The sequence below is a fragment of the Nipponia nippon genome, unplaced genomic scaffold, assembly GCF_047370975.1.
Source record: "Nipponia nippon isolate SJK-2023a ecotype South Korea unplaced genomic scaffold, ASM4737097v1 scaffold_2, whole genome shotgun sequence".
In the NCBI taxonomy this organism is placed as follows: Eukaryota; Metazoa; Chordata; class Aves; order Pelecaniformes; family Threskiornithidae; genus Nipponia; species Nipponia nippon.
This window is the reverse complement of record NW_028262336.1, coordinates 105,283,995-105,310,689: the sequence shown is the minus strand read 5'-3', so window position 1 is coordinate 105,310,689 and position 26,695 is coordinate 105,283,995. Positions and strand designations below refer to the sequence as shown.

At 37.6% G+C, this 26,695-nt stretch overlaps 1 protein-coding gene across 7 annotated transcripts in view; it reads left to right on the top strand.

Moving 5' to 3' along the window:
- Positions 1 to 20,787, top strand: part of NBEA (neurobeachin) — a 513,742-nt gene extending 492,955 nt beyond the window's left edge. For all 7 annotated transcript variants that reach the window (XM_087756962.1, XM_087756961.1, XM_087756957.1 and 4 more), the window contains 6 exons: positions 348 to 503; positions 1,419 to 1,589; positions 12,168 to 12,269; positions 15,688 to 15,884; positions 16,602 to 16,753; positions 19,002 to 20,787. In XM_087756962.1, coding sequence (XP_087613088.1) covers positions 348 to 503; positions 1,419 to 1,589; positions 12,168 to 12,269; positions 15,688 to 15,884; positions 16,602 to 16,753; positions 19,002 to 19,092 — 869 coding nt within the window. In that variant the 3' untranslated portion in view covers positions 19,093 to 20,787. The remainder of the gene's footprint in view (positions 1 to 347; positions 504 to 1,418; positions 1,590 to 12,167; positions 12,270 to 15,687; positions 15,885 to 16,601; positions 16,754 to 19,001) is intronic.
- The last annotated feature ends 5,908 nt before the right edge of the window (positions 20,788 to 26,695 follow it).

Below are 26,695 nucleotides of genomic sequence, written 5' to 3'. Positions count from 1 at the left end.
GGACTTCCATCACTTTCCCCTAGTTCAGTTTGGTTTTGGAGAGTACTTCAGCACAGAACTTACTTAAAATATTACCATGTATTATGCAGTGCATCAGGCAGTTTATAAGAAATTGTCATCTCCTGTAAAATCTTTTGTCTTATTCAAAGGGAAACCAGAAATCTCACAATAATTTTGTATTTCTGACACCCATATAGACAGCTCTAAATGTTCATATTCAAAATGCTTACTCAACAACAAATTCACAGTTCATTGCAAGTTAAATGTATTCATTTTCTCCTGTAAGTGGATGACAGGAAGGTGTTGGAATGGTTTACTTGTAAAATGTGTTTTGCATTTCATTACAGCCAATAACTCTGGTGTGAACAAACGGCAGATCACAGACCTTGTGGATCAGAGCATCCAGATCAATGCACATTGCTTCGTGGTCACAGCAGATAATCGCTACATTCTTATCTGTGGTTTCTGGGACAAGAGCTTTCGAGTTTATTCTACGGAAACAGGTGACCCTAAATACAATCACCTGTTTCTTCTTAGGTCACAAAGTGGATGGTTGTTTTAATACTACCATATCTAATGCCTGTGCTTACCCCTCAATAAATGGTAAAGGGCAGTTTATAAAATCCTTCATTATTGTTTGAGCATAATAGCTTTAAGATACTTTTTTTTTTTTAAGATAAATGATGTAAGAGGAAATGGAAGAGCATACAATTTTGTTAGTGGTAACTTTTGAAAACCATAGTTATATTCAGGGAATCAATCATATCAAAAGGATCAACCAAAATTTTTGTTACAATATTTTCATGGCTGTACTGTTTCTATTTCTATTTCATGTAATAAGGAAGTAGGCTGCATAGCCTGCTACCAGGAACCAATATATTGTTTCTTTGTCTGATTTCTTAGCCTAATATCATTCTGTATATTGCTAAAAACTAATTGCAATAATAGAAAGAAGGAGGTGATGATCATAGTAAACCTTAGTTTGACATTAACATAGAACAAATACAGATTTTTAATATAATAATGTAGCAGCATTATGGAATAGTTCATGCGCTGTCTTATGCATATCATTCATGAAATTCACAAATAGTGTTCTAATACCATTGCTTAAATACTGACAGAGCAATAACTCCACTTAATATTCAGTGACTGCAGCACTGACTTGATTTTCAGAGATAAGGGATAGGCTATGGATTGACACAGAGCACAGCCCTCAATAGGAACATAAAAAGAGAAAAAAAAAAAGTTTTGTCTTTGTGATTTTTTAATCTTGTTGTAGCATGCAATGAACTCTAATTAAGGCACATGAGGCAAAAATTACATTTGAACTGAATATTTGTTAATGATTTAGTTAATGATTTCTAAATGCTGCAAGTACTTAATAAAACTGAATTTGTATCACTTTGCATTCCCACCAGGAAAATTAACTCAGATTGTGTTTGGCCACTGGGATGTCGTGACTTGCCTTGCCAGATCAGAGTCCTATATCGGTGGTGATTGCTACATCGTGTCTGGGTCTCGTGATGCTACATTGCTGCTTTGGTACTGGAGTGGCCGACATCATATTATAGGTGACAATCCAAATAGCAGTAAGTATATACTGTAAAAAACACCTTCCTGAGAGGTCCTCTGTCACACCTATTCATTTTTAGCATTCCTTCTGTCAGCTTCAGAAGGTATTACCAAATGTATCAATTACTTCACTTACAGGTTGAAAGTTGGTATAAGAAGAGCACCACATGCTAAGCAATTCATTGAGTACTAGCCAAAAAAATGCTGAAACAGTCTGTGCGTGGTAACAGATAATAGTATGGGAGTAATTCTTAAATTCATAATTGCCTTTATCACTTATAGCATCATGTCATCATAAACTAGAACAAGACGGCTATGGCCTTTAAGTGACAGGATGTATATCACTATATTTTGACTTTCCTTTCCCCAGAAATATTTTTTGGCATTTTAACATACTCCTTTTGTGCTACAGCATGCTATATCAGCTGCTTGCCTTTTCAAAAAAGGAATGTCTCACATGCCATGGAATTAAATGGGTCTCTTTGAGAAAGGTCTTTCTATAGCAAGCAAACCTTTGGAGAAGCAATGTGACTGAATAAAAATAGAAAAAGATAAAATGTCAGGAAGAGTTTACATTTCATTTGTAGGGGACTAACTATCAGTGCTTTGCAGAGTGAAGGGGACACAATGATAATTATATTAATTTATATAGGAAGATGCTTAAAGTGCACTACTAATTTACAAGGTCCCTTCACCAAAGCCAGAAATGTGATCACAGCTAAAGACAAGAGTAACTTTTATCCATATACTAGAGCTGTTTTGTACAACACTAAATCTGTGCACATTTTCATTTAAAGCACATTCTGAATTCTGATGATTATTTTCAGCACAAAGATATTCCCTCTTTAGATAAACATAGAGGAATCCATTGCTATCAGTTTTGATCTCTGGTTCAAGTATTGACTGGAGGCAGTTGTAGACCTGTCAGCTACAGACATCTAAGTGAAAGTATTACTTCAACTGAATGTCTTGTAGAAAAGTGTTTTATTCGTTACAAAGTACATATTTTGTTAATTTTGTAGGAGCAGGTTTTTTATTATGTTGTAATTTCTTCCATTTTTCTTTAAGCAGAACAAAGGGGAGGAGACAGAGAAAAACCTCACTTTCTCACCTGTCTTTCTTTTGCTTTTATAACACAGAGAGAATGGAGGGGAAAAATATTAAATTGTATTCTCATAACATTTTTTTCTAATTTTTATGTATATTCCATGGCTTTTTTAGCACTTAATTCTCAGATAGGGAGAAATTCAGTCTGAAAAAGAATTTAATTTCAGGACACTCTGTTTAGCTTTATGCCATTTTGCTTATTTAGATGCCTGTGTGATTCATATCAAATATTAGTCATTTCCATGCTGAGAGTCAGAAAAATGTAAGAGCTTGCTCCTTTCATTGAATTTAAAATGTAAGACTTTTCCTTTACTTCCTTTGATTATGTGGGGCTTGAACAGCTTTGCTGTGTATCACCCAGCCTTGGACAGACTGGCTGATACAAACTGCTCCACTTCTTTTGCAGATAAATTTATTTTAATTCTGATACCTTTTTCTCATCATGAACATATCTGAATGCAAGGAGGTAGTACTTTTTGGAATTTCAGGTTTAATATCTCAGTTGCATAACTTTGGAATTATCTGCCTTGGAGAACTTTAATTTTATGAAAAGAAAGAATATCAGTCAGCTGACAGTAGTCAATGAAAATAAAACCCAGTCATGATTTGCTCTCTCTCTATCTACCTCTATATGGATAAGGCACTGTTTTGCTGAAGAAAAGGCCTTATAGTCAGATTAATGGGAGACTATGTTGCAGATAGTCATGTCCATGCAAATGTAATCTCGCAGGCACAGATAACAGCACCCAGGAAGATTAAATAGCTAAATCCGCTGTGCTAGCTTCCAAATATATTGATCAGATTTCTTACTACTCCTGTTGAAGACATGTTGAAGACTCGTGTTGAGGAAGAAGGGTGTCATCACTATTATTGCTATCTCTACTCATTGGATTAAAGTTAACATGGATATGCTAATTATGTACTGGTACTGTACTTTAACCAGAACTTCATGTGTTAGTTGTGAACATATCCTTATTAACAGCTACTTTGACTTTTCATGAACATACATCAGTAAGGATAGATCACCTTAGTGTTTATATGCCTGAAGGACCTGCTTCTACAATTACTAAATCTTTGGCTGAAGTACTGACTACTAGATTCTGTTCCCTACCATGAATAGACATGGTAGCTTGTTGTATGACTGATTGCCTGTATACTAATTTTCAGGACTGAAACATTCTCAACAATCCTTATGAACACGTTTGAAGTTTTACATAGTTAAAGCCACCAAAGTAGTAAAGAAGTATTTCCTAATCTACTTTTCTAGATTTATTGGTAGAAGATTAGGATTACCTTGTAGGAAAAATGAAAGTGAGATGTTCACTGTAGGTCAAATCCAATTAGTTAACATCTTTGGAATGTATTTCCAGAAAGATGTAGATGATATTTTCTGGGAAAAAAAGGGGAGATTAGCTTTTTGAAAGCTGTCATCTGGAGACACAGATAAGGTATTTTATATCACAGGCTGTAAGAAGGTGAAGAATTCAAAGAAAAATGTCAGGTATAGTAATTATCTGGGTTAGATGCTTGACTTTATAATGATCTTTTAAGCTGAAAGACAGTTAATTATCAATTTCAGCCTCAATGCACCCAATTACCAAAAGGAATTTTAGTTGTTTCAGAAAACGTTAAGGGGGGGGGGGAAGCAGGCCCCCAGTCCTAAACAGTTTATGTAGTTTAACATTTATATAGAAAAATGTAGATACCATTTCATTAGAAAACATAATGATCACAATCATTTAGTGTGAAATACTCTGGGGCAAAAGATTGTCAGAACAAACTCCTTACCAGTTCTGCTAAAACTCCATATTCCAGAATCCATGAGTTAGATAAAATCTTTACTAAGCAACACATATGTCAATAACCTAACCTGCTGGACTTACGGAGAGCCTTCTGCTGAAATACCTGTGCAGGCATGTGCTCAGAGGGTGACCTCAGCTGTGTCTGTGGGAAATACAGAACCAGCTCTGGTTTAGAGAGGAAAATAGAGAAATATTGTGTCTTGGATAAGACTCTTGCAAGTGTCTGCTCCAGCTCAGTAGTTGAAAACATGCCTATGAGAGCATGGTGAGCTTCCTTTTATAAGTTAAGAATAATTTTTCCAGTCAATGCATTTATTAAAAGTTATCACTTTTATTCTACAATAAGTATCAAAACGGAGTTTCTGGTTCAGTTTGCACTCCTCACATTATCTTGACACTTCTCACAATTGCTGTGAGAAGACTGAAAATTTACCAGATTTTAAATACAATGTTTTCCATGGAGCAGCTTTCAAAAGTAGCTTGCAAAAATCCTTCTAGTTAGCATGTTTGTTCAGGAAGTGGGAGACTTAAGTTCTTGGCCTCCAGAGACTCAGGGAATTCAAACCCACATTCCCATATTCACAAGCATATGCTGACTATCAGGCTATAAATTAATGTGGGAGGGGCCCCCCTGTGAACCTCCAGCTTTGGTGGAAAGCAAAATTATTTTCTCTACTCCTGTTTATCAATCTTATATGACATAATGTTTGGATAAAAATAGAGATAAATATAGAGATAAATCAAGAAATCAGGAACCAAAACTTCATACCTTCAACAGCAGTCTGTAGGACAAATTGTCTCCCTACTTATACTTTCCCTGTTCCAACAAAAATTGGTTTCAAGGCTACGTAAAGGCTAAGCTCCAATAGTGGTGAATAGAAAATGTCCTTTTCTGGCCTAGATTAGAGGCTGGTGCCTGGGGATGCTCCTGGAAAGTGGGAGATGTGGCATGAATTCATTTAGGCTGAAGGAGAGTTAAATGCAGGTTTTTGTGTTTTTATGTACATTTGAGCCTCCCTTTGTTTCTTTATCCTTGCTTAGATAAGTACCACCTTTGGGAAAAACACTGAACTGAATGAAGCTTAGTCATCTTGCCAGGGTCAGATACCTACTTTCTAAGCCAAAATTGCCCATCTGAAATACGTAATCTGAATCTGCACCTTATTAAGTTGATGACCACATTATATAAATCTGCTGCAGTTGAGAGAACAGTGAAAGGAATCTGTTTTCTCTTAGGAAGACACGGCACATGCAAAGGACATAGTTTGCTTATTTTAATTCTTTGAAGTGATCTGGCAAATGTAAATCTTTGCAGTTCTAAGAGATTGAATAGAAAAATTATTGTGATGGAGTTTGACAATTTGGTTTTGATTGTTTTTCTCTTATGACATATAGGGTTTTGTTTTAGCTAAGCACTAATTTGTACACAAATTTCTTCTCACATAGCAACTGTATTAGTCATCACAAAAAGGAGCAAAGAGAGTACATGATATGCCCTGAAGTTCAACATGTATCATTATAGTTCTTTTATTTTTATATTTTATGATTGCTTTATTGAATGTCTCTTTCAAACAAGTGACTTTGAAAATGAGAATTATCTCCAAGTCTTTGAACAGATACCAAAGTGGATGATAGAATTGCAGAAAAGTGAGGGACAGATGCTTTCATCTGAAACAGACACAAATTCAGAAACTAATTTGGAAGTGATAAAAATTAATTTGCACACTTTAATTGGAATCAGACTCTTGCATGAAAGAAAGGAAGCGTAGGCAGCTTGTGCTAAAAGCTGATTGAATTTTTTGTCAGGTAAGTATGTTGGACTTGGCCGCTTATCCTCTTGAGCCTCTCTGTGCAATATATTACATTCACCCTCTGACTGGTGTTCTTTAAAAGAATCAATGCTATTCCTGTTTTGTCCCTAGAGCCTGAAATTTCATTGATCTTGGGACTTGACATTTCTCATTACCTATTGTAGCTTCCAAGAGGATGGTCACAAGAGGTGTGAGAGTTAACCCTGCTTTTTCTAATGGAAACTGTGCTGACCATTGGAAAATATTGTGTCTATCAGCCCTAAGCTGGGTTTGTTTAGCATTATAGCATAATCCTCAGAGGTGCTAAAAATTCACCCTATCCCAGTGAATATATTCTGTATATACTTGAAAGGGAGGGTAAGCGATACCATAAAGGATCTTTGTCAAGTTAACCTGTATTTTTTTTTGTCTGTCACAAAGTATACTTTTATTTGTTCCTTTCACATAACATTTTTTAAACAATTTAAAACTGTGAACATTGCAGGTTTTGTGAGTTTGTATCTTGAAAGAGTAGTTATCCTGAACTCAGAGTATTCACATATTCTTTTATACCCCTGCACATTTTAACGCCCTATAACATGCCCTAGTTTAACATTGAAAGGGCAGCAGTTTAAAAATTGCCACCAGTGTGTTCTGTACCAAGTGGACTGGGTGGCTGTCTGAAGGTCCTGTGCAAACACATTGCACACATGCAATCTGCTTTGCATGTTTAAAGAGCTATTACAGTACTTAAACGTTTGTACAATTTAGGTATTAATTTTTAAAATAAGGTATCAGTCTTGGCACTATTCTGCCAGAGCACAAGCTCTTTGAAAACTAGTGTGTAATTTTTAGTGGCCCCGTCTCTACTCTAATAGCCAAAGACATCTCTCTCTTAAGACTGCTAAGCAAAGGTAAATGAGCCAGTAACACACCTGAACTAATGCAGTTATATCTAGCATTTTATCAACAGATGTCTGTGCCCATGGTATGCCCTGCATACCCACTGGGAGCTGTACATCACAGGGCAGTTCAGCGACTTGCCAAAGTTCTCAAAGCAATTTAGTGGAAGAAACAGGAAGAGAAACTGCAAATCCTTACTCTCCTCCACTCTTTTTTTCCTTTTGGGGTCTGGATAGTTGCAAGATATCTGAAAGTCCACCCACCTTGGTGAGTTGTTTGTATATATATATACAATGCTGCTCACATTCCTCAACAAATAAATCAATTCTGCCAGAGGTGAGAAGATTTTGAATATATGAATATTTTTCTGTCAGCAATCTTTCTTTTACAACCACTGCTCCCTCATGTTGTGGACATTGTTGTTGGCTATTTCCTATTTTGAAATATTCCTATTTGTTTGTTGTAGCCTTATCTTTTCATCAAACTCCAGGATGTTTTTTTCTGACAGTAAAAATTCAAGAAGGCTATTAAATTTTCACTTCCATGAAGGCCATAGTATTTTCTAAGATTTCTTTTTCTGAAGAGTATCCCCTCAAAAGTGCTGATAGTAAAGTAAATAGTAAAGCAAATTATTTTTCAACAAAGAATTCAGCTATAGCCTTGTAGTTGCTTCTGTCAAAGTCAGAGATGAAATGGAAGCTGGTATTTGCCTTGTGCTCTCATGCTTCTTTATACAGAAGACTCCTAGATGTGTCCCCATAGCAATCTGTACATTATTCCTGGAAAAGGACAGTATGAGAGAAATAGTAACACTGTCTGTTCTCTTTCTTTTCTTCTTCTTTTTTTTCCTTACCACATGAGAGCACCATTTGTTCCAGAAAAACCTTACAATAGTATTAAGCATTATATTTTTCAGAGAGAAGGGAAAATGTGTTTTATTTTAGACTTTGTAGAAAAACTTACTTGTTTGGAAATATAAGACTTTTTTTTCCTTCTGCCCTCTAGTAATTCAGTTCAAAGGTGCTCCTTTGGGGAAATCACAGGGAGTTTACAGTGATGGTATCTCAGTTCATAGGTAGGATATTTTCACCTGCAATTCCCTCAGAGCTGCAGCCTTTGACCTCTGGCTGCATCTATCAGTGGTGGTGTGACAGTGACAGAATATTTTGCTAGATTTTGAATGATTCCTGGAGTTCACAACTTCTGTCCTTAGCAATAAAATGTAATATGACTGAGGTTCTCTTCCCCATGCCACAGCTTTTCCTGTAGGAAGTATCACTGAATAATTTTTTCTTTGAGCCCTAAGGGGAAAAATCCCATTTTCAGTTACTATTGGACTGTTACCTCTAATAATGATATTCCGTTATTAATTTGTCTTCACTGAAAAACAGGACTCAAAGATCTATGTTTCAGGGCAGTTGTTTCTTATAAGCATTTTCCTTTACAAATCAAGAAGTCAATTAAATATGCTCATTTTTCATATTCTGACATTTTACAGTTTCATAATATTACAGTGTTTTCCTAGGAAACACTGAGGAAAATGTCCTTTTGAAAATTGCATTATTTTTTTTTCCCTTAAAAAATTTCTAACCATCTAGTAATTTCAGCCATTCACCCTTGCAGTCTGATGACACTACTGTATACACCTCTGTAATCAGAGCTTTAAGCCAAGACGACCCTTGAGCATAATTCCTCTTTTTTCCAGGAGGACATACAGAAGGAAAAAAAAAAAAAAGTGGAAAACTCTGAATTTAGTTGAATTGCATTTTTTTTTTCACTTTTCTGTTACGCACTTGGAGAGGAGAAAACCTCAAAAGGAGATGGGGTTTCAACAGCAACATTTATGGGGAAATTATAAAAATCTAAATCTCAAAATATAGCTAATCTTTGATGAGATACACAAAGCATCTTTCCCTGTTTCTTCCAACATCCATCCTTCCCTAGCAGTAAAGCCCAGTTTTCAGTTCACATCTTCAGTTTCCAGATGAGAAAGATTCTTTTCTTGCAGGCTACGTTAAAGATTGGGAAACTAGGATTTATTGGGTAGCTGTTTTCATTAGAGATAGGAAAGTGCTAATGTGTCTGTACAACACAATGATAAGACCAGGTAGATTGACCCACCCTGTACTATTGGGTCCAAAACTGAAGTCCATAAATCCATGGTTGGTAGTTCTCAGCTGGTTCAGAAAGATCGTAAAATACATGGAATTATTATTAAAATCTTGATGACAGGAGATGTTAGGGTTTGGCAAGAAATACTATAGATTCACCCCAAAATTTCAAGAACTATTGTTATACACAGTTCTGGCTACCCAAATTTTAAGAAAGAACTTGGAGCTAGACAGGCATAGACAGTTACTGTGATGACTGAAAAAAGGCAAGCCCATCACTTCAAAGGAGTTTATGAGAGTTTGGTTTGTTTAATAGAGTCAAAAGGAAAGACCGAGAGGCCTGATTTCTTCTGTAAGTGCATGACTGGGGAAAACACAAGAGAGGGAAAAGACCTGAAGCTAAAGGACAACAAAGAGATACAAGGTAGATAGGAATAAATTCAGACTGAAAATCAGAATACTCCTCTCCTTCAGAGTAGGAAAGGTCTGGAACATCCTTCCAAGTCACATACCCAGATAGCCATTTCACTAATTTATTAACAGGTTTATACGAAGTGAGTGTCTGCAATAAAAAAGACTACATTCATTGACCCACAAAGTCTATCCAAGCCTCCATTCCTAAAGCTATCTTTCAGAAACCCATGCAATATTGCTTAGCTACTCCAGTAATTCCCTTGTTAATTTGTTTTAGGGTTTAACTGTTTTTTTCCAGTCAGGAAACTGCATTTTATTGCAGGGTTGAAATGTGTGCAGCCATTCACCCATTGGACCTTCCTGTGCCATTAGCTACAAGATAGATTTCTGGGCTATTGGACATCTTTTACGCCTGTGACTCCCAGCTATGGTGGTCCAGTCACTGCTTTTCTGCCTGTGCAGTGAAGAGAGAAAACACTTTAAACACTGTGCAGCCTCCTGTCTTATTCTCTGTATCAGTTATGTGACCCTCCATTTCTGTAAATGTGGGTACAAGACTTTAATCTTTGTGGTCTAAAATGGCAAGATAGTTCTCGACTCCTATTTATTATTCTAGGGTATTGCATTGAAAGTTAATGTTGAGGGAGTTTTCCTTTCTGGCTCCATAAATCCTTCTCTGTGTCACTGCCTTCCAGAACAGAATCTCCTCTCCAGTGAGCAGAGCTTGTGCTTGTCCAGGAGCGTCAACCTTCCACCTGGCTGCATTCAAAATAAATAAAATAAATAAAACACATTTTGCTACCTTTTTATTTAACTAGGCACTGCAGAGAATGTTATATTAATGACTTTCTCTCATCATTATACAGTTGCTCATGAATCTTTGTATCAGTTTTATATACAACCATATCTTACCAGCAAAGATTTTATATTATCCTGCAGATAACATTATTGGTTAGTATTTGATCAAGAATCAATTCCCAGCTCCTAATTGGACACCCTAATTTCCAATATCCTAATATGTAGCTCATCGTAGATACCTTTCTGTGGACAAAAAATGTTAAGATCTGTCATTGAACCAGCTTCTCTGCCATCCATGTGGTCCATGGTCAGTTCCATATAAAACAGTTTTAAATCAAAACATTGTATTATTAAGACAAATATCTTGAAAAACTACATGGAGGCCATTTTAACATAGCCATCTTTATCAACTGTACCTGTCATCCTGTCAAAAACGGATAAGAAGCTTGCTTGACAAGACTCCCATTGCAGTACTGCATGGTGACTGGCATTAATGACATTTTTGCTTCTAATTCTTTATTGACAGAACTGTGGATTAACCATTTTTCTATTTTGCATAGGATTAATGTTACAGTAATTCATCTGTAGTTCCCTGGGTTATTTCTTTTATCATTTTTAAATATTTGAACTACACTGGCAGAGCTCCAGTCCTTTGGAATTTCCCAGTTTTCTATATTTCATTTGTACAGAATAAATATAACCAGATGAAATCTGTGTTATCTAGCAAGTTGCTAATTTTTTGTTACTGATTAACTTTCTTTGCCTGGCAAAGCAATATCAAATACTGAGCAATTCCTTACCGCATATAGGAGTTTCACTGTTAAGATGTCAGCATCTTTTATTATTAGAAACAACAGAAATGTTGTTATTTGTCATATAAACACTCTATAAATGCCCACTTGTTTGAACCCAAAATAAAATACATTTCACTCCTGACTATAAAAAATAAATATTTTGGGAGTAGTCTATCCTACTCTTTAATAAATTAAATGTGATAAAAATGGCATAGGTATCCACAGTGATATATATAAAATGCTGTATACCCATAACCATTTTTAGGTATAATTTTAATCTATAAGAATTCAATGTGTCTCTGAACCAATAATGTCTATGCAACAGTAGTATCTTTCTCATACAGTGCTGTTCCTCCTCTCTTCTTTTCCTACCCCCAGTTTCATTAAACAAATTATGATCATTAATATAGGAACATCCTCAACTCATGCTACTCTTTAGGTTCCTAGTAGAAGTCTAGAGACATATATGTTCAACAGCAGATCTTTATGTTACAGCTCCTTTTAATACCACCACACTTCATGTTCTTTATCTGAAATATACATTTTCAGTATTTTTAGGTCATAGAACAGTAATGTATTGTTATCATTTGTGCATTGTAAACAGCATGCAGTCCATAATTTCTAAATCAAATAAATTTGCTTTTTATTAATGTATGAATTAATGCATTGGGAAGCTGTGCTTATGAAACTTAATGATATCTGAATGTATTTTGCTCAGAAGCCTAAGTATGAGATATATAAGCACACTGCACCTCTCTGATGCTTACTGATTCAAAGCAAATTACAGCAACATTCTTTTGTTGATAAAATAGGTCTGGTTTGGCATTCCTGTGTTGTTTCCTTTTTTTGTTTTTCTTCTTGTGTTTTTTTTAACAGGTGATTATCCAGCTCCTCGGGCTGTTCTAACTGGTCATGACCATGAAGTTGTCTGTGTGTCAGTCTGTGCAGAGCTGGGACTCGTTATCAGTGGTGCTAAAGGTCAGAAATGTTTTTATGATTTAAGTCTTAACATTTTTAGAGCCTTTTTTAGTGATACTTCTCAGTCTTCCCTCAAGCCACATATACTTTAATTATCCAAAGTCTCCTCTACTAAGATGTGTTGTAATTCTGGGGGAATCTGCAGGAGCTTACTCTGAACATTATTATTTACTATCTGGTCTTACGAGGTTTAGACACAAATTAAGTTGATCATTCCTTCCAACCATCAGCCTGTGCTACTATTCCCCCTAGATCTGGAAGAGTAGCTGATGAAAATTTGTACAATAATTCATAATGACATCTACTGATTTTGAAGAAACCTGTTGATAGAGACCTGTATTTAAGGGAGGGCCAGCTCCAAGTTCTCCACCCTGATCTTAATTGAATGGCAATTTGTAGCATTAACCTCAGTCTCCTTGGCAAGGGAAGCAGGGTCAATTTGCTTGGTTTGGGATCTGTGGACAGCATTTCATCCAGTAGGGTTTTCTTTTTGTAGTGGATTCCAAATAATGAGGAGTTTGCAGGTTTGTTGTTACCTCTCTTCCATTAAACTTTTTGAGCCATCTGTTCATGCTTTCTCCCTGTTAGTTATCTACGGAATCCAGAGTATCCAACAATTGCTAATACAAATGTTCAAAATACCTTTCCAAACCTGCAGCAGTCTCCTGTGTAACTGGTAACCAATGTAAATAAAGCACCTGCCTCAATGTGCATTTGCTTCATCTTTCCTTATTCTGTTTCTCCTTCATTTGTTAAATTTCACTTGTTCTGCCCACCTTCTCCTTTTTCCCTTAATTCCATGCCCGCTTTTCTTCCCCTGCTGCCCTCTCTCATTCAGCTCCTTTTCTTAATTTGGCAAACAGCGTATGTTTTCTCTTTCCCTTTCCTATTTGCCTTCCCCTTCTCTAACTTTCTTTTGTGCTACATTATCTCTTCACCCTTCTTATTTCCTTTCTTTACATTACCCTTGTCCTTCCTTAAGGTTCTTCTTCCTTATATTTCTTCCTATCTCATTTCCACTCTACTCCTACATCCACGTCCAGCTACTTGCTTTCTCTTTCTACAGTGATGCCTATTTTATTCATCCCCATGGATACCCTTGTACTTCTTTTTAAAAAGTTTGCTGCTCCTGAGGGTAAGAAGGATGTGATGCTTGTTCTGCCTGCTTTTGCTTACAGCTGAGCTCCTGGGTTATCATCCTTTATAGTGCCTTGGAGCTCAACATTTATTTTCAAAGCTGAGTGTGAAACTTTTGAGTAAAGGCATTTTTAACATGAAATCCTAAGGGGTCATTAACTCTCATAATTAAATACCACATAACAGTGGCAGGCGAAGTCAAGACATTTATGAAAAAAATGTACAGTGACGCTGGACTTAAAGTTTTTTCTTGCAGCACTTCTATTTCATATCTTTTAAGGCAGCTATGTACACTCTTACTGCCGTAACAGTGTACCCTTTCCAACTATCTTTTTGCAAATTTCATCTTATTAAAATAGCTGGAATCTGTACTCAGTTATCTTCTGCTTCATTAAGTATGTGACGCTTTGGTAACTTATATTTTTTCAGAAATAAAGGCTGCTGGAGGACCAAAGACTCTTACATCAGAATATGTTGTAATTGATCCAGAGAAACTGAGGCCCAGTCTGTCTCCTGAGTTACTCTTCTCCTGTTCTTCCTCTTCAAACTCTATTCCATATATAAATGGAGAGAGAAAATCCCCTTTTTATTGCTGTTTTCCAGCAGATGCCTGTTTTAAAGCTGCTTCTTCAGTTTCTGCCCTTCCCAGTCCCTTCCCAGTTTCTTAGATTGCATTTCACGGCAGTGCTGCGTTGCTCTGCCTTCCTGCCTGAGCACTGCCTGTGCTCCCTCGTGGGGAGGCTGCACCTCTGGAGCTGGCTGTGGCACTGCGATAACACACACAGCACGCCAGAGAACCTGCTGAGGCAAGGGGACAGCACATATAGGACTCCTCTGAGAAAAATCCTGTGCGTCAGGTTGATGTTTGCACATTCTTATCCAGCAAATCCAAAAGAGAACGGTCAGTCTGTATGTCTTTACAGCAGCATCCTAAATCAGATTTTCTTTGTGCCTTTTCATGTCCATGACCAATCAGCTCAGCCAAGGTAGTGGCAGTTTGTCAGTGCACTTAAATATGAAGGTATTACACTTTTCTTTTGAAAAATCTAACATGGTAATTATTCTAAGAGTGGAGGCATCACTTCTTATAACATTCTGGCACTTCAGTATTTCCAAAGCTGAAACTCAACTATTTGAGAAAATCAGTTAATTCCATTGCAGTTGTATCCCATGGACCCAGTCAGGCTTGGGGTCTCTCTGCATAAGGCTTTATGCAAACACAGATAAAAACCTGTACCAGAGGCCTCACAGGCAAACGCACCGGTACTGTGATTCATTCTACCTGGGCAAACCCAGCTGCTGTGTGATTTTCAGAGAAGTTAGAAGGGCTTAAAGTGATGTGACTGAGTCTGCCAGTATGAATTTACTTTCAGGGTCATAAGCCAGTTCTATAAGGAAGAGATTACTGTGCTGTTCAGGAGTATCCTGTGATTCATAAAAAAAAAAACATTTAGTATTTAGTATTTACTGTGACTCATTACATTTACCACAGAAGAAACTCTTTTTCTTAGTAGGAATACAGATCTCACTTTCAAAAGAGCTTTTCTCATAGATCTTGAAATGGAAATAGCCTAGTGTTGCATCTTAAAATGTACACTGTAGATTGCATAGCTGTTTTTTTTTCTTTCATAAACAGTAATAAAAAGACATTAAAATCTCATATTAAAATCTCTCTGGAGTAAATGCAGTTATAACGTGGTTTCCTAAAAGCTCTTATTGTCCAGATATCATAGTAACTCTGTTGCCTGTCAGATGACACCCATTGTTAAAACAATTCAGGACTGAAATCTATGCGTATAACACATTCATTGGGGGAGAGGACCTACAGGAAGAGCCATTGTCTATAGGAGAAATATGCAGTGATGCGATTATATGCCCTCTGGGAGTTGCTCCTACTAGTCACTGATAGGGCCCCATCTGTTTAATGTGATTGGGCAGGCTAAAGAGAGTTCACGTTGTTGGAGGAAAACAGTAAGACTGAGGCTTCTGAATGCTTGGAAAGAGGAAGAATATTTTAGCAGATAGATCAATAAAAACTCCTACCAGTTTAAGTAAATAATAAACTGCCACTTTTAGGCATGTTGTATCTGTTTTCTTAATATGCTAGCTCTTGCATTTCTTTTTCTGTTGCATATTTTGAATTCTTTAAGCAAACATTGCATCTTCTTACATCTATGCAGGACTAATGTGATCTAAATGTGTGTTATGCATTGCCTCTGTACACAGTGTATGTAGTTTGTATAAGCAGCAAATGTATGATATATTATGTTTTCATATACAGAAGGTCCTTGTCTGGTACACACAATTACTGGAGATTTGCTGAGAGCCCTGGAAGGAACAGAAAACTGCTTGTATCCTCGCTTAATTTCAGTATCTAGTGAAGGTCACTGCATCATCTACTATGAACGAGGACGGTTCAGCAATTTCAGCATTAATGGCAAACTCTTAGCTCAGATGGAGATCAATGATTCAACCAGGGTAAATTTAAATGCAAACAAACATTTGTTGTATCTCACCTTTATTTATTAAAATAAATTGAATTTATTTGCAGTGTGGTTTAAAGTAAATCACATATGTAAAATTGCCGCCTCCTGGTTAAGACATATGCAAACACAAATCCTCTCGTCTCCATCTCCAAATGCAAATGTGCACTTGAACTTTTCCAGAATAAATAAGAACAAATAGTTTATGATCCCACACGATTCCTGGCATTTTTGTTTGGAATTAAATTTTGGTGGGAAATACATCTTTAAAACAAAATGTTCTGAAAAGAGTCCATTCTTCATTTGTTAGCCAAGACATGAATTCGTGCCTTCAGGGCTCTGCTCTGTCACTAGCACTTGAGGCAGCATTAAGAATGCAGATCGCTGCTCTGCTTTAGGTGGTAGTGTTGGCACTGAGTATTGTAGGACAAACATCAAAATGTTATGTGCTGAACTCAGGCAGATTCAGCTAAAGAGCTTTTTGGTTATGTATCATGTTTAAAACCATAAAATTGTTTTATTTACAATTTGGAGATCCAAAATTTGTTGATTTATTTTTTGATTGGGGACAAAGAAGAGTGGGAGCCTTTTTCTTCAAATTTAAAGTGGGCAGAGCAAAAGAAATGCTTATAAATTGATTAAATTTTTGTAATATTGACCCGTCTCTATAAAAGCTAACTATGTGCTTGGGTTTTGTCTTTTTCTCCTGAAGGCCATCCTCCTGAGCAGTGATGGGCAGAACCTGGTGACAGGGGGAGACAACGGTGTAGTGGAAGTATGGCAGGCCTGTGACTTCAAGCAGCTCTATATTTACCCTGGCTGTGATGCTGGCATAAGAGCTATGGATCTGTCTCATGATCAGAGGTGAGTTTGTCGTTGATATTTGTATGTAAATGGTAAAATTGTATGAAGTATACATCTCCATGAACTTTAAGGTATGAATTTATGGTATGCGCTTGTTAACAGAGTATGGTACAAAACCATTACCCCAGTTGTTATCTTGCTGATTTATCTGACTCAGCATTTTTTCTGATCCTTGATTCTCATAGCACAAGTGCTTAACATTAAGGTGAGGTCTTATATCATTGAAATCAGTAAGCCAGAGACCCAGCTAGCAAAATATGAGTAAAATTACATTAACTTAAGAACATAGGAACAGTCAGACTGGATCGGAGTGCAGTAGTGCCTATTAACCAATGCCTTAAAACAAATTACAAGTTTGTGGTACATTTCTGAATTTCAGCTATGTGGAGCTTGAGAACTTCTTGGGGTTGCATCTAGACTAAAATGTGTAGTATTATCAGTGGATCTATCCACCAGAAGTGAGCGTGGTCCTTTCCTTTGACCTTCTTGAACAATGGAGATGCACTGTACAAGCCTAGATTTTTGCAGTCACTGCTGTGGCACTAAAGTGCACACTGTAAATGTAAAACATATATGAACCTGGTCCCTCAGTCTTCTGTTGTAATGTGTTTATAATGTAAGGCTATATGTTGCATTTATGCAGGGTTATGAGTGGATTTGCTGTTTACATCATGCATCGGTTGTATTTCTTATTAATATAAAAACTCATGAGATGCAAAGAATTCATAGGATATTACAAAAATCATACAGTATTCATTTCAGTTTATTTTTCTTATACTTTTCAGCATTCCTATGCTATGTACCCATTTCGTAAAGCAACAAAAACACCTATAAACAAAATACATAACTAATTTACTGATGTATGAGTAGATGACTTGAAACAAGTTTTTTGTCTCAAACTAGTTCAATTGAAACTAACTTCCTGGAAGAGGCCTATTTGCTTCTGGAACTTTACCAGTTTATGCATACAGTACCATGCTTTGTTCGAAGAGATTTATTTACACTGCAAAAAATTTCAGGTGGCCTATTTTCTCTGTCCCTGATAGTAACACCAGGCTGGGAAGTCCCATCTGTGCAAAGTGCTTTAAGTACCTGCTTAGCTTTAGTCACATGATTAAGCAGGGAATGGCATTTGTATGGTTTGATAGAAGTGGTGATAGACCAGAATCATAGAATCATAGAATGCTTTGGGATGGAAGGGACCTATAAAGGTCATGTAGTCCAACGCCCTGGCAATGGGCAGGGACATCTTGAACTAGATCAAGTTGCTCAGAGCCCCATCTAGCCTCCAATTTTAAAACTCAGCTACCAGAATTAGAGGATGTGTGATAACTGGAAAATCACCTCAACTATTGCCACCAGAACAACGTACATATGGGGCTACATTTCAATGTGAAGCTTTGTAGGAGTACCAAGGTGTGATCAGCTTATGATTAAGGGCTCAGTTCAGTTGTTTTCACAGAGGCATCTCATTCTGTCTGGAAGGCCCTAGGATATCCAGCTGATCCCAGCTGCAGCCCCAAGTGCAGAGTGCTCCACAGGTCCTGTGTGCCAGCCAGTGCAGATGTGTCAGCCATCCTGGGGCACCTCCAGTGGCACGAGATGCCTAAAATTAGGCGGCTGGGTTCTAAAACACCTGAATGAAGCTGTTTTGGCATAGGTGTCTTCATGTGAGCTACGGGAATAAGGTCCCATAATAACCATGGCAATTTACTTGCTACAGCCTGTGGAGTCTAGAGGAAAACAAAGCTCACCCTAAAGTACATGTCCAGTGACCTGTAGAGAGTTGGTTTCAGGCTGCACTGAGGGTAGTGATTAGGGTCTAATTTGGTTGCATGCCCATAACCAGTTAGTACTGTTTGAGATACCTCAGAGGTCTGAGGTACATACCTGGGGTGGCACATGTGACAAAGGACCTAGTGAAGACCCACACCCTTCTGGAGAGGCAGCTGGAGGCAAGGCAGGATATGAGAGAGCATCTCAAATGGCATGATGCTTTTACCTATGTGAAGGTGACTGAATGGATCTCTAGATCTCCTTAACCATAATGGGAACATGGAAATTTGGCTCATATGTCAACATCTAAATGTAGAGTCTCCATTGCAAACTGAATCCCACCCATGAGCTTAACCTTCAGACAGTGTTGCAAAAAGTCCCTCATTCTTTTAGCTTTTTTACTGTTTATGGTAAACCATTGCTTGAGAAGGTAAAAGAGGATTAACAGGACCATCTTTTCTATCTTTTTCAGAACTCTGATTACTGGCATGGCTTCTGGCAGCATTGTAGCTTTTAATATAGATTTTAATCGGTGGCATTATGAACATCAGAACAGATACTGAAGCGGAATGAAGAACTGAGAGCCCAGGTAAAGCTGAGAGCACAAGTGCTGCAATGAAAGGTGTAGTCTCTGGTGGAAAACCACGTCTGCATTGACCTCCGTTGTACATTCCATTACACCCAGCAATAGCTGTACATTGTAGTCAGCAACCATTTTACTTTGTGTGTTTTTTCACAACTGAACACCAGCTGCTGAAAAGCAAGCTTGTATCATGTAAATTATATGAATTAGGAGATGTTTTGGTAATTATTTCATATATCTTTGTTTATTGAGAAAAGGTAGTAGGATGCGCCACAAGAGACTTTTGAAAATTCTGGGGAACCTTGTGTCCAGTTGTTTCAATGTTTAGGCTTTGAACCTAACATGCATCCCATCTCCAGCCTCTTTTCAAGCTGAGATAAAAAAAATACGTTTGATACTTTGTACATCAGATGCACATCTTAACTTTAAAGGGATACTTTTGTAAAAGTAAAACCTTGTATAAAGAACAAAACTGTTTCTTAATTTTATTGTGGAGTTACAACTTGCATGTACTTTAAACCTGATGTCTTGAAGGAACAGGTGCATTCACACAAATCAAACTGGAGATCTGCCTAAGGGTACAGCTTGTGTTAAAGGGTTGAATTTGGGCGCAAACAGTAATTTTGACATTTCCACCAACACATGTTTTTCACTTTTTGAATCTAAACTTTACCCCTCTTAAGTGGAGTTCTGCTCATGAAGCATTTGGATAAAAAGCCATCATTTGCCATATTTATACTTTATACAACAGAAATTAATTTCCTCCCTTTTAAATTCAAAGACTAGACAGAAAGGGAGCAAAGAGGGAAGTTCAGTTTAATGCTTTGTAATGCTTAATGATTCCCAATACAGACAAAGTGCTATACTTCTGGATTATTAACATTTGGCATACAAATCATGGGCAAGAGAGCCCCCAGTGATTTTTTTCCCTTATTTTTCCTCTGAGCAGCTTGGTTTATTTGACAGCCTTAGCTTCATTGTAAAGGTGACTGAGGTTATTCTTTTCAGTTAATCTGAAAATTTCACCTGAAGCCACTCAGACTAAGGCACTTCATGTTTTACAATACTGTAATGATAACTATTGGAATAATTTTCTGCACATTGTACTGATCAAATTACACACCCAGGGGTATATACACTTTAATTCATGTTTCTTCTTTGTATATTTGGTGACTGTATTGTCATAGATGTACATATTGTGTCGGTAGGGCTATGAGGCATGTAACAGGAATGTAATTTTCTCAGAATTTACACTCACTTGCAGTCATTTATTTAAAAAGATAATGGATTCTTTGTATTGGCACTTTGCACCAGAAACATATCATTATTTATTGATGTGATTAATTATTTGTTATCCACCTTGTATTAGTAAGTTTAGCACTGAATTTCCTTCTTCATTGTTGTTTGTATTTATAAGATTCTGAAATCATGGGGATCAACGTAATGATTAAGTTATCCATCACCCGTCTGTAAGCAATATCTTGAGTTTGTAGCTTAGAATCGGGAGACTATTGAACATCTGGAAGACAAGTTCATTTCATCTTGAGATCATGGTGAAATATTTTGGATATATAAATTCCTTAAGCTATTGTAACCATGTTTTATTGCAAAGATGTAAAATATGCCAGATGTGTGTGAGTTGGAAATCAAAAAGAAAAATAAAATATGCAAAGAATTCAGTGATTGTTTTTCATTTCAATGAACTTTTCATCAAAACATTCACATTATCATTAGGAACAAACAATTATTTTAAGAAATCCTCTCTTGTATGCTATTTATATGCCAAAAATTATGCATGCCTGAGTGGTTGTATTTCCTGGGGTCTCAGGAAATAAAACAGAGGTTACAGAGTGTGTTTTGCAACTCTTCTGATTGTCAGTACATGAAGAAAAGTTACTAAAGATACTTTGATCAGCTGAAGTGAAAAATCAAAGCCTTTAAGGGATATTTAGGATCCTTGTGAACAGGCAATAATCTTATATAATAGACCTTGCAGAAAGCAAAGATCTGATGAGAGCCATTTTGGTTATCTCTGAATATCTGATAAAATAGAATTAATTTCATCTTATTTTAGACATTGAACATTAGATATCTACACTCCCTGCATAGCAGAACAAAACAGGTGGGATAAATGGCCTTTTGGAAATGCTGAGGTCCCTACAAAGATTATAGCAAGTAATTGGAGATAAATAGTTATCTAAATGTCAGATGTCTAATTTGAGGTACCAATGGTAAGCAAAATACTTTCCTCATAATTAGAAAACTCCCAATTGACTAAAAAGCAGAATAACAGCCAACACTTCAATTTGTTGCCCCACCCATTGCCTTTCCATTTAGAAGGATTGTTCTTTAAACAATTGTCAGAATGAACCAAAGCCAATATTTGAGAACCTTATTAGAATACAGTATACATTTTAGCAGATATCTATTTATATCAATCAGCTTTTGAACTGGATAACCTAACTTGATTGTTTTGGGGCTGGAGGAGAGATGGGGGAGGAGATGAGAGGACTGGCATGTTAATAGTGGCATGTGAAACAGTTTATTGATATGTCTCAACCTCCATTCCATTATTATAGAAGTATCACCACTAATTTCATACTTTATTCAACAAATCAAAAAAATGCACAATTGCAGTTAAACCAAAAATGAGTACTACTATTATCTTAATTAATAGTGTTGTTTTCATGAAGTTTCTCAGCATTGTGTGAAGTACAATTTAGTCACAAATTAGAAGTTTTTGTGCCCAAGCAAATCTTTGTATGAGAAATTGGCCATGGGTTACAAAAAGGAAAAAAATCCTACTGCATTGCATTCATAGGCAGGGATACGCAAACAAGTCAGACTCATGATAATAGTAGTAGTAGTAGTAGTAATTACTATCACTATCACTATCACTATCACTATCACTATTACTATTACTATTATATGCTATCTCCAGTTATAAAAATAAGTTATAAAAATGGAGTTTCCACAAAGGCACAGGACAAGGAGAATGTATTAACAGGCTGGTATAGTCACATAGACCAGATTGATATCGTTTTTGTGGTGAAAAGCCACTGTTGCATTTTACTCTCTATTTAATTTGTATTTTTTAAGGAAAAAAAGTTATAATTGTGCCAGGTTATTTGTATTCCTTTGTTGTTTTTGTTGATTTGTGTTAATTACATTAGTATACACCTATCTGTTGCAGGGTCTCTTAATGTAAAGAGATAATATACACAGATCTCCAGTTTATGCCACAAGACTTTTCTAAAGCTTCAGCTGCCCCATTTCTGTCACACGGTAAAGCTGGGCTGACTCACCTTTTTTCTCTATAGAAATGAGAGTTACTGATTCCAGGGATTCTGTGAGAGCTGCCTGCGGCAGATGGAGCAGCTTTGACCGAACCAGTTAAATGTGACCAATCTCTCAGCTAAGGGAGATGCAGCATTAAGGATACAACTGTGCTACTAAAATATACCTACAATGAAAATAATGCACAGTTATTGGCTGTGTTCCTGCCAGTCAGTCCTAGGTTAAGAATTGGACTATAATCTAATGCCATACCACGAGGATGATGCAACAGCTATGAGACTTATTCCTTGTCCAGATCCTATCACTGTTGAGGAGGATATTGCTTTACAAGAGCAACAATAAAAGAAAGGCTGCTGCATTTTATCCCAAGGAAAGACTAGTTAGGCTCAATTTACTGGAAGAGTCTCAGATAAATAATGATTATGTTGATTGAGAATCTCACAGGTTGTGCTTGTAGAGCTAAAAATGTTGCCTGTGAACAACAGTTGTGGTGAATGCTTGTTATAATATAGCGCATCAACCCTGCTGACAAGCATGCAGGATGTTTGAAGCAAGCCTCATGCTGCCAGGGATAAAAGCATTTGAAGCAGACATAGGAAGCGAAGGGCTGACTTCTGATAACAGCAAGAGAACCACCTCCTGATAAAAGACATCTAGTACATACAAATATTTCATTTGGAGACTTCTAGCTGGAGTTTATGCTCAGATTTTCCAAGGGTTTAATTGTGAAGTGGTTTTATTTAGGCTTTTGTGTGTGCATGTGTGTTACTTGCAAACACTAAAAACAAATGGACTAAAAGTTAAGCTGCTATTTAAAGAAGGAAAGAAGTACTGGAAATTTATATGCCTATGCAATACAGTACAGTTTATAGACTCTCTAAACCTAGTGATTAGTTTTGCAACATCTACAGTTAAGTTTCAAGATCTGCAACTGACAAGAAAAACAAGTCTGGAGATTGCTTTCCTGTAAAATTTATAAGCTGTGGCCATATAATTAGTTTACAGAGGGATTTACTTACATGAAAATCTGCCAAACAGCTGACTCAGTTTATGGATTCTTCTATGGTGACATCATGCCTAAACAGCACTACAGCTCTGCATCATTAGTTAGAAGTAAGCCTTCTCTCAATTGCAACCCATTTACACAAACAAGGACCTGGGTAACTAACTAACATGGGTACCTACATGCAAAATTCAGAGCCTGGAGTGCTTTTTATTCATGAAAGGATTGGTATAAGTGCTCTGTATGCCTACAGGTGCCACAATGCCAAGCTACCTTCAGCCTAGCATCCCTAACATCAAGCGGAGAATATGCTTTTATGTACGAAACTAGATAGGAAAAGAAAAACTCCTCTGGTGCCAGAAGATTACAGGCAGCTAAAAGCTATCAGCACCAGTGGATTTGACTTAAAAGTTTCGTGTCTGTTTATACTTTGAAGAGACTTAGTCTTGGCAGGATACTGCAACAACCAAGCTCTGTGGCGACGCTAATCCCAGTATCATAGCTGTGCAAATTTAAGAATGATATACTTAGTTTCCCTCACTGTGTAGCAGAACTAGTGATTGCCAGAAAAGGCAGCAGAACAATTGAAAGTGGTCTTTCAGTCTCTCTGTACAGCTATACATATAATTCTAGTGCCCATGGCTGTTCAAATACATTAGTTTGTCCACAGCTATGAAACAGGAAATAAAATAGTGCCTGGGAGTCTGTGTCATGTGTGTGTGGCATGCACATCTTTTCAAATAATAATAACAGAAAAAAGAGACTGCTTCAGTAGGAAAGCAGAAGGACTCTGGGAAGGGGTCAGAGGCTTGGAGAAGGGAATCTGTCAGAGAGGGACAGATTTCCTCTTCAGCAAAACACTTGATCTATTCCAAATAGGCAAATTGTCCCAGCTCCACACTTGCAATGTCCCTTCCCTCTCCCTTTCCTTTACTAAACCCTTCTGCCCTCCTTGTTTTAACTTGCCATGAAGAGCAGGCTGCAAGTTGGGTTTTCTCCCTCCTACAACCACGTCCCTCCTGGTACCCATCACATGCCCTCACTCCCCCTAACTGTCAGGGAGAACTAAAGCAGATTCGGCATAAAACACACAGATGTGAGACTCCAAAAGGCCCATACAAATCTCTTCACCAAGCTCCTTGCTGTCCCAGTGTGAGCTGCAGGAGGTAAAAACCTGAAATGAAAAGGGTATCCTATCTTTCAGCTGTCTATTCGAGCAGAACCAGCAGTCATGTGGGAGTATCATTCTAGTAATTAACACAGGTCAGGGCCCTTCCCTGACCCGAAGGCAAGTGGCATGACAGCCTCTAGCCATGCTGCCAGACTTCCTGGGATCAGGCCTTAACCCATCCTAGTCCATGCACACTGCAGGGCGTTGTTTAGAGGGTGATAGGTTAAAAGTGTGCCAGTTACACTGTGCAAATGAGCACAGCACAGTGCCCAAGCCTCCATCTTTCGTTGCTCAAGTTGCTAGATGTAGCCAAGGTACCTGCAAGGAGTCCCTTGGGCTCCATGATCATCAGCCTATCAATCAACCATATCACACAGCCATGACAGATGGGGCTTGGGACCCAGTAATAACTCCCAGCCACAAGTTTATGCACAAGACCGGTCTACCCTGTTTGAGCAGTACACCCTAAAGCTACAGCTTTTGGATCACTGACTACAGCTATTGCAATAACTTCCATGAAAGGCGCTTAGCTCATTAATACCTTAGTGCTTTTTGGTATGCTCAGACTCACATTGCCCTTGTGTGCTGCCTTATGTGTACCTTTACATGAGGGAACATCAATATTGACTGGAAAGAGCTTCTGCTTGCTCTGTAGCCCTCAAGAGGTATGTGGTCAGGGCTCCTCCTTGGCCATTCCTCCATGAAGCTCATTGACACCAGCTTCAGATCCATGAAAATGGATACCTTGGCAAGAGGTAATAAGCTACCATCACCATTGCTATAGCTTCCTCTGTTGATAGAGCCTCATTGCAGAGGCTTATGCCCTAACTTGATAAGTTCCTCAATGGTAAGAAGTTATCTTGTGGGAGATAAGCCTGATAGCCAGACACCTACTGCAGCACTTATGAGTGTCAGGTGAGAAGAATTCAGATGGGACATAAAACTCCAGACACGTAATGAATGAATATGGATCCTGTGCAGGAGCTGGCTACAGATAGTGTACTCATGTACACCTCATTCCATGTAGGCTGGGATTTGTGTCCCAAGGGCTGCTGATCCTTCTTCACTGACGGATGATATGGCCAGTACACTAGTCAGGAACACCTTCTGAGTTCCATGTCAGTCCATAATGAATGTGGTGAGGCAACACATACACAACTAGAGAGCTCAAGGGTTACGTTTTTCTGCAAAGTGCAATCTGTTAATTGAGGCAGGGGTGAGAGGATGGGTTTTGAATGTACATAAGGATAAAAACCTGAAAAAAGATTGCTTGTCTGTAACTTTTCTTCAAGATAAGCTGCCTGTAGGGACATTTTCAACCTATTGCCCAAATCCTTTCGGGTTTCTGGGATCCCTTTTGTCACCATGTGTTTGCCACGGGGAGGGAAGGGATTGTTGTCCCTTTCAGATGCACTTGCAGTACAAGCATGCATGCATGCACGTGTGCGTGCAAGGCAGGTCAATTATGGATCAGTCTTTTTGTTACTTAGAGAACTTTCTACCAAAAAACAGGCCAAACCAAAACAAAGAAACCGCTAAATTGCAAGGTTAGATGGTAGCAAGGTGGAGAAAGGAAATGGCGGAAATTCAAGTCCTGGCAGGACCTGGGCTCAGGAGAAACGAGGTGCCCAAACCCAAGTATCTAAGGCAAACACTTAAGAAGAAATCAGGCACCTCCACTAACTGGGGATGTGTATAGGAATCTTTCCAGATTAACAGATACAGCCATTCACAAACCAGGGTTTGAAGGTTAAAACACTTGTATTTATATTACCACTACTTAAATGATACTCAAATCTTGTTTTAAGAAGCTAGTATCTCTCTGTATCTGGCCTGTAGAGAATCATGTTAGGGGACTGCAACTCCTGGAAATGTCCATTTCATTGTGGATCTACTTAGAAGTGCATAAAACCTCTCATCCTTCTCGAAGATTGTTTTTCTTCTCAGACATCAGTGTTTGCAGTATTTCTTTTAAGCACATTTTCAGTAAAAGTCCTCCTCCTCCTCCTTAATAATGCTCTTTTCCACAACATTTAGCTGAAAAGGTTTCTGTACTTTCCATAAAAATTAGCTCTCAAATACAAACTATGCATGTTTCAAAGGATAAAAGGC